Source organism: Vicia villosa, linkage group LG1 (genome assembly GCF_029867415.1).
Source record: "Vicia villosa cultivar HV-30 ecotype Madison, WI linkage group LG1, Vvil1.0, whole genome shotgun sequence".
NCBI lineage: Eukaryota > Viridiplantae > Streptophyta > Magnoliopsida > Fabales > Fabaceae > Vicia > Vicia villosa.
Genome location: NC_081180.1, coordinates 32,131,846 through 32,140,680, shown reverse-complemented (window position 1 = coordinate 32,140,680; position 8,835 = coordinate 32,131,846). Strand labels below are relative to the sequence as shown.

Genomic DNA, 8,835 nt, shown 5'->3' with positions numbered 1-8,835 from the left:
TTATCCGGTTTGTAATATTATAGATAACGATTTATCCGGATAACTTGACTGCAAGTTATCCGGTGAAGAAAAATTACAAACCGGATAACTTGACCGCAAGTTATCCGGTGAAGAAAAATTACAAACCGGATAACTTGACTGCAAGTTATCCGGTGAAGAAAAATTTACAAACTGGATAACTTGACTGCAAGTTATCCGGTGAAGAAAAATTACTAACCGGATAACTTGAGTGCAAGTTATCCGATGCACTTTGGTAGGGGTGTGAAATGGTAAATATTAAATAATAAAATTATTTTATAAATTAAAAGGATAGAATTGGAATATTTTAAAAAATGTAGGGGTAGAGGTATAATGGTAGGGGTACGAGGTGTAATTTTCTGATATAATGGGTGATTATTTTACCTCACCCAAACCAGTATCATGTACATGTTGAGTTATAATTTTGACTAAATTAAACTCAAATCAACTTATATACACCCCTAATTAAACGTATCCATTTTTTTAACGAATAATTTTGGTGTAAGGCTGAAAATGAACTTAGTTCTCGATTTAATAAGAATTGGTCAATTTGAATTTTGATTCAAAATCTTTACAATTTTTTTATCAATTTGAATTTATCTAGATTAAAATTTACAAACAATTTGTTTTAATTTGATAGTTCAAATTCAATCTAATTTAATAATTCAAATCGTATTTAGTAAAAAAAAAACTTAAGTATGTTTTTTGTCCCTATAAATATCATAAATTTCATTTTTAGTCCCTATTAAAAAATAATAATTTTTGGTCCCAGCAAAATTATTATGCACGTAGTTTTAGTCCCTACTGTTAAACCGATGTGTATTTTTGAATGATTATTTTACAGACATGATTAGAATATTATAAAAAGTTCCTTGAAAAAAAAGAAACTCGAAACTTGATTTCTAAGTCAAGATTTGCATTACTTTTATCATTGTCTTTTGAAATTTAAAAAATTCATATTTAATTCTTCTCATTTTAAAAAATTCTAGAATTTGGTAAAGAAATATTTTATAATATTCTAAACACGTATGAAAAAAATTATTCAAAAATTTAAAATTTTAAGGATAATTAAACAGTTTTCAAATTTTTAAAAAATATCAAGAACTAAAACTGCATGCATAAAAATTTTATAAGGACTAAAAATAAAATTTAAGATATTTATAGAGATAAAAACATACTTAACCCAAAAAAATTTGATTAATCATATAATTTTTACGGCTTAAATGATTAATTTTAAAAATAAAATAAATTTTTCATAATTCTTAAATACCTCTAATATTTATTGGTGTATTTCACATATACGAGAAAATGGAGTATAAGAAATTATTATATTTTGATGTTAGACCGGAATATTCTGTCCATCCTTATATTTAATAAATAATTAAATTTTTTTAGGAATGTTTATATAATATATTTAATTTAAAATTTTAAATAAAAAATAAATTATTTAAATAAATAGAAAAGAGAAGTTGTTTCCATAAAAATATAAAGTTTCCATCATTTTACATGGAAATGAAAACTGAAAAAATCAAATATAAATTAAATTTTCAGGAATAAAAAATTTCAAGGCATAATTTATAAATACTTAAAACAAATTTGAAAATTTTAAAAATTAAAGTCACACTTCCGAAAATAAATTTACAATCAATGAAATGAACACCGTAGTTTGAGATTTTTAGATTTTTTTTTTTAAATAACCAAGTTATTCAAATTTATTACCTGAATAACCAACATTCTTCAATAATAACCAAAATAATAGTAACATATATTTAAAACTAGAAGAAGAAAAATAGACTTATATTTCACTACGAGGCACTTTTGCAATTTGCATGGACTCAAACAAAAAAATATACATTTTTTAGGACTGAAGCAGCAGAGTCAATTTTGCAGACTAAAATCATATTTAAGCCTTTACACAAACTTCATTTATTTATGATAATTTTTAACAGCTATACAAATAATTTACTGGATGATGAGTATGCTATATACATACAATACAGTAGACAAAAATATTATAAAGACAGTGAAAAGTAGAGAGATTAGGGTCATGGTTCCTCCATCCACCCCGCAAAGCACCTGCTAAATTAACTGTAGAGTTTTTTAAAAAAGTTTTACCAACACAAGTTAAATTAGAATTCTTTCAGTAATAATTTAGGCATTCAGACCCCCTTCATAAGTTGCGTCAATGCATAGTACCAGCTCTCAGAAGCCAATTAGATAATTTTTCTCAACATCTCCAATATGGCTTCAGAATCTCTAATGTCATCCTGGCTTTCTTGTGAATCATCATACCCTTGTGAAAAGTCAGCATTGGTGTAAGTTCTAATTCCAGGGCCATGTCCTCCAGCATCCCTTTCCCTTCCTTGCTGAGCTCGCCTGACTTCCCTTTGATGCTCAGTCAGTTCCAACCTCTTCTTTTTAAAACTTAAAGGAGGTGCTTCTTTTTGTGTATCCGATAATAACTCCACCCTCTTAGAAGTCTTGTTCTGTTTTGCAGTCACTTTGTATCCCTGCAGAGTGTCGCTTATTTCTTCACGAGTATGGCGTTTTTGAAAAGATGATAAGCTTCTATTCTGAAGTTTCAATTTTCCATGTCTTGATAGCTTGTCCAAGACATGAAGCAGGCGAGGGGGGAAATCAAAAATAACTTGGTGAGCAAATGTAGAATTCCAAAATTCTATGGTTGCCTCTGAAATGGGGAGATATGGATGATCAAGAGTTTTTTCAAATAGAGGTTCGTGAAGTTCAAGTAAAGCCGAACCAAAGTGTATTGGAGGTTGACTTCTTTTTAAGGAGCTAAGAATTTCAGTCCACAAAAATTTTATGCTATCATTTGTTCTTTCATCTTGCATTCCTGTATTTGATAGCCATTGAAGTAGTGGACAGGAAATAATCTGCAACCAATTATAGAGAAAATTAGATACTAGTTTAACAGAACAAAACTTTTTAAGTAGTGTAGGTTTTCTGCAAAATTAAATTCATTTCCCTCAAACCAATACCATACAGTGAAACACGGGAGGAAAGGAAGACCAACTGAAATAAATATGATCTACTATTGTTCTGATAATCAACAACCCGGTGAATGTCATTTATTTATTAAAAATATATATAATTGATAAAAGTCATTAGCCACTAGAACAGTGAAGTAGAAATACTTTAATGACATATAGGTAACTTCAATGAACTGCGAAGTAGATATGGGGAAACAAACCTCCAGAAAAAGAATAATATCTTGCTTCCAGTGAAGGCAATTAATAAAGGATGCCAATGCAGAAGATAGCCTGTGATTTATGATAAAGTGAGAGTCAAATAGTTACTCATTGACTAACCAAGCATGGATTGTGAAGAAAACAAATTATATTGACTGACCTTGATGTTCCAACAAAACCAGGCAGTGGGTTTGGCACCATCTTTATCCTCAACAAATTCATATACCTGAAAAATGCCATGTGAAAATGATCAGCAGCAATTTGAATAAACCCAATTCCCTTTGGTTATGAAAATAATTGGTGCACCTAAGATTGGTTTTAAATCATTTCCTATCCTAACAAGACATTTTAAAACTTACTTGGAAGCAAAGGTTAGGCAACTCTTTTTACTGTTGAGTATTTTGATATCACGTTCAGATTTACTTCTGTTGGCTTCTGAAACTAATTCCAAAGTCTGAATCTGTTCAAGAATGCATATCAAAAAATTGCCAGATAGATGAAGGATACCAAGATCTATATCACTGCAGGTCAACTTGAAATCATTGCCACTCTCTAACAGGCCAATATTTTCATCAAGCCACCTATTTATCAATTTGCACAGATCCCCTGAGAAATTGGTGGAAGTTGAACATCCAAAGCATGTACTAAGAGATCCATAAAGTGATTTCCATGTTTGAATAATAAGTTCAAGCCCCGGCTTTGTTTCTGGTGATACAGAGCATTTTTCTATAGAGCCACTAGCATTTGACGAGGTCAATCTTGAAACTTCAGAATGTGCCACGATAGGGTAAACTAAAAGGTGGCATATGGAAGAATACCCAACGCTGTCAGACAAGGATCCCTTTAGTGACATGCAGGTTGCATCAGAGACACGGTAATTCAGACCTTGAGCCACTGCTATCCATGTATGTAAGTAAATTGGTTCAACATGTTTGTACAAGAGGCCAATACAGGTGAGGAGATTATCCAGGGGATCACTTGAAAAAAAAATGAATTTAAAATATTCAGACATCCCTTGTGAAATGCGGTCTGATTGCTGGGACTTTAATGTTAACTGAACAATCGTATAGAAGTAGAGCACTACCAAATAAACCAATGGAGAAACCTTGTCCATATAAGAAAGACAGTTGACAGTCAGAAACTTTAGGTGTTTGTTATGATCAACTGATTGTGTGTCATTCATGTACTTAAGGTCTAAAGAAAACTTGTACAGAGGAGATCCCAAGATAGAAGGACCTAACTCTTTTGTGATAGCTTCTATAAACTGAATGGAAGTATAATACAAATCATAATTTTCACTGCCCTCTGAGCACAAATCTTCACATACTTTTTTCACGAATGTTAGTAATGTGTCTAAACACCCTATCATACCATCATAATTGGTAGATGGACTTTCCAAGTCCAGTTTGACTCCTTTCAGAATATATATAAATAACTTTAAGGCAGCATCATAAACATGACTTCTATGATCACAAGTGACCGTTGTCCCTGATGCTTGACGAATGAGAACAAAAATCATACTCAGATAAAAGTCTAATCGACTGATATCCCATGGCAACCACCTAATTGGATGTTGCTTCCAAGAGCTTTTGCCAGATGAAGAAAGTCCGATTTCTATGCAGTTTAGCTCCCTGCACTTCTGTGAAACACTATCACTGAGCAGCTCAAGGCCCAGGTTCCATAACCAGATTGTCTTGCTATCAGGTCCATTCTGAAATATTGCTTTAAGAATAGGCTCTAAAACTATTTTTATCAATGATGGTTCGTTGACGGATACATCAAGCTTATGTAGCAAATAACACCATGTGTTCAAGCAGGATGAATGAACTGATATGTCACATTTACTTGAAATGATGCCAATCAGTGGAGTCATTATAAGCTTTATGCTTTTGTAAATCCCATTTACTTGATCCTTACAATCATTCTTACCAAATGAATCCTTAGCCTGTTCTGAAACCAACATGGGATGGTCAACGAGGGCATCGATAAGACCTTCCCAGGCAACCTGCACACAGGACAATTGACAAGTCACATAAGCAGAAATCAGTAAACAATGCTAACAATCGGTGGGTGCTCAAATTTTTAATGTTTCATTTTGCTTGTCAAAAAAATAAAAAAGAACTAGTGAGTTCTCTATGCATTGGTCTTCAAATGTAAATAAATTTTTGTTAAGCCATGTCTGTCACTTAAAATTGCAATAGAATTACATCCCACACATAACTCACTACTATGAATCATGGATGAGATAATGCAGTAACTGGTATGTGGTACCTGTGTGGCAATTTGAACTTGAGGGTCAGGATCTGTAAATGTACGCTGAGGAATTTTCAACATATCATTAACTAAATGCTTATTCTTCAAAGCATGGGACCCAAGCATTCGAATAAACCACCTCCATGATTGAATAGCTTGAATCTTCATACCGTCATCTAACATGTCCTTCATCCCATTGAGCAATTTCATCTTCATATCTTTAACAAGAACCTGTTGAAAAATGAGACCAGTGAATACATGTTTAAACCATCAAAAGAACTTTACAGATAATCATGAAATGCCATGGCCATGATATAGTTTATTTTGTTTTCCAATTTGTTTAAATCATCAAAAGAAATTTATTTAGATAATTATCCACCACGGAAAAATTGCAGGCAGTAGGAGTTAACTTTGAATCATTTGCACAAACATATAAACACTAAACAACAACAATCTAACCGCAACAAAACACTAACATTTGTCATCCCCCAAAAAAAAAAAACAGCAGCTTAAATAGCTATAGTGAAATCACTCCATGCCACTGAGAGTACAGAGTCATCTCTTAATATTGAAGAAGGTATTTGGTACCTTGGAGAGCTCAAGTGAGGGAGGAATAAATATGGAGCTGATCTTCAACAGGCACCTTTCTGATGAATCTTTCTCCCTTTTGTCTGTGCTGAGAAGTCTCCTGTATATTGGAGGAGCCCATATATGCGATGAGTCTCTCATTTGCTCACTTATTTGACCCGATAGCTTCATTATAGCCTGGCATCAAAAGGTTGAATACATTTGGTTAGTCAGTAGTTGGAAAAAAGTGTTGGTATGCAGTTGACATTGTGGATGAAGAGAATAAATAATTCTGATATTGGTTCTCATGGTAATAATTTTTAAGACTAAAAGAATGTCAATATAAAAGGGAAAAAGAATAGAAGATGAGTATATTTAAAAATTTATCTATTAGAATCTCCATTTTATGTTATTTTAGAGTCATAGAGTGTACACGCAATTTCTGCATATATATGCAAAGCTATCAGACAACTAGAAATTGGCAAGAGCCAAGCATAAGTTGTAACTCTATTTCAATTGAGGGTTAGCTCTGATTTTCCAACTTCTAGTATCAAAATGTTGGTTTTCTGACATGCCAATTAACTTGGTATGTAAAATAAATTAAAAAAGCCTCACCAGAAATTCACTAAACCATTAAAAATTACTAGAAAGTAAAAGTTTCTCTTTTCTGTTTAAAAAACATGTATGGACTCACGGAAGAACAAACTCTTTCTTAGAGAAAACAAAACAAGTACCTGGGTAGCTTCAAATGTAGTTGACAAAGAACCCATTGGATTGTCTAGGGCATGAACAATCGCGTGCAACAAAGAATTGAAGCGAGTGACAAGAAATGAAACATCTAACTGTTGAACAGATAAGCACCAAACCCCTAAATTGCAAACAGTCTGCAACAAAAGTAGAGATATTTAATATACAATATCAAAAAAACTCGAGAAAAAGTAAAAAAAAAAAATAAATGTATAAAAAAAATCTAATCAACCTTCAATTTAGTGGTCGTAATAAGTTTCGACAACGAATCCAATACCAAATTAACACCATCCACTACAAAACAATATAGAAAATCAGAGTTGCCTAAAATCAAAACTTCGCAATACATAGATCAGAGAGAAACCATGTACCTTGAAGCGTAGAAACAATGTCAGGATGGTAAATCATGAACCCTAAACATTTCAAGGCTTGTGCAGCTCTAACAAACAAATAAACAAATAAAATTATGCAAACATGCTTATTTCACATGAGAATAAGAAAATAGTGCAATTGGATACTCACATTTCTTCGTCGGGGTGTGAAATATCGGAAACGGTGGAGGAAACTATAGAATTGGAGGATTGTGCAAGGGATTGAAGTGAGGAAGGATTGAGGCAAGTATGTTGTTGGAATTGGAGAAGTGTGGAGTAGCCTGAAGATTTGTTGGAGTTGTCGTTGGAAGAAATTAGGGTTTGGATTTCGAGAATCTCTTGAGACATTGTTTTGTTGCAGAGATGAAAGCCTAGAAGTGGTGAGTGGTGAGTGCTCGAAGACCTGACAGAGATGAAATGGAACCAATTCTTTCGCGCCAGAACTAAATTGATGTGAGCGCCAATTTTTTATTTTGGGGTTAAATAGTGGTGAGTTCCTTCATTAATTTTATAGTAATAATTTGATGATAAAATAAATAGGATTTAATGGAAATACACCGACAGTGTAAAGCACTTTTACATCCAAACCGTTAATTTTTGTAAACGTTTAACTTTTTCTTTAAATCATATATAAAATATTTATTTTTAAGGGTTGTGATGCACTGATCGTGTAAAAAAATTTACAGTGACAGTGCACTACCTTTAAGCTCAAATAAATATTATAAAAAATAAATATTATTTTAATTTATTTATCATGAATTTTATATTTTTTCAATGATAAATAATAATTTGTTTAATTATAATAATGTATACTATTTTTTAAAAAATGAAACGTATATTTGTTCACATAAATTAATTTATTTTAACTTTCAATCAAAACTTAATTATTTGTTCAGTTGTGGAATTATAATTGGTATGTATTGATAATGAGGGATTCTGAACTGGTTGTGCTAGTATAAATTCAAGATGAGTGTAGTACGAAATGGAGATTTTCGTGGAACAGTTGTCTTCGGCAGGGCTAGCTTTTGGCTTTGGGTCTTTGGCCGGTCCTAAATAGTTACATCGGATTAGGCATTGGCTTTGGGCCTTTAATCGGCCCAAAATAGTTGCCCTTAAGGCTTGTCGGGCAAAGATTAGTCAGGGAAGTCTTTGAAGTCATGGTCGTCCTCTATGAATGATGTTTGCTCTTGGATATGAGTGGAAACAACTTGGATCAATTGCAAAAGTAGTGAGGAATAGACGCGTTAAATGTTTTCCCGTCATTTGAACATTTTGCTGGTCTTCCCTAACGTGTGGCTTGAGATGACAAGTTTAAAGCACGACGCTTTCTTATAATGCACTCGTGTGCACTTGAGTTTGTTTATGTTTTCTAGGAAGAATCCAACCGTAGATATTGTAACCTCATGCTTCTTTAGATTTTCGAGTGTTGAGGGAATATTTCGCAACTTTTGAGAGTCAGTTTCTATTTGTGAGTGCACCTCCCTCTTATTTTTTATGAGTGCTATCCCTTTAACAAAAGTTCCATTTTTTTCCATTAAACTTCGCTTTCTCGCCAGTTTCTGTTTTATCAGTTACCCTCATTAGCTCAAGTTTTTCGTATTTTCAACATTTCCTTTATTTTCGCCAATATGAGCGATACTCTCACTAGTCTACTTAACAATTCTGATAGT

The 8,835-nt window shown here is 32.6% G+C and overlaps 1 protein-coding gene across 1 annotated transcript; it reads right to left on the bottom strand.

Annotated features, from left to right (window-relative positions):
* Positions 1–1,844: 1,844 nt before the first annotated feature.
* Positions 1,845–7,627, bottom strand: LOC131633276 (uncharacterized). Its single transcript, XM_058903992.1, has 10 exons — positions 7,317–7,627; positions 7,166–7,233; positions 7,027–7,088; positions 6,782–6,931; positions 6,069–6,245; positions 5,499–5,711; positions 3,587–5,232; positions 3,388–3,453; positions 3,230–3,299; positions 1,845–2,912 (listed from the first exon to the last, which is right to left on the bottom strand). Exons 1-10 carry the CDS (start codon positions 7,511–7,513, stop codon positions 2,232–2,234), a joined length of 3,330 nt encoding a protein of 1,109 aa, XP_058759975.1. The 5' UTR covers positions 7,514–7,627; the 3' UTR covers positions 1,845–2,231.
* Between the last annotated feature and the right edge of the window lie 1,208 nt (positions 7,628–8,835).

Excerpts from the sequence above, each read along its gene's own strand:
- LOC131633276 (XM_058903992.1), bottom strand. The coding sequence starts at position 7,513 with ATGTCTCAAGAGATTCTCGAAATCCAAACCCTAATTTCTTCCAACGAC. Across the intron at positions 7,234-7,316 it reads TCACACCCCGACGAAGAAAT|AGCTGCACAAGCCTTGAAAT; the intron begins GTGAGTATCCAA and ends TTTGTTTGTTAG. Across the intron at positions 6,932-7,026 it reads TTACGACCACTAAATTGAAG|ACTGTTTGCAATTTAGGGGT; the intron begins GTTGATTAGATT and ends CTTTTGTTGCAG.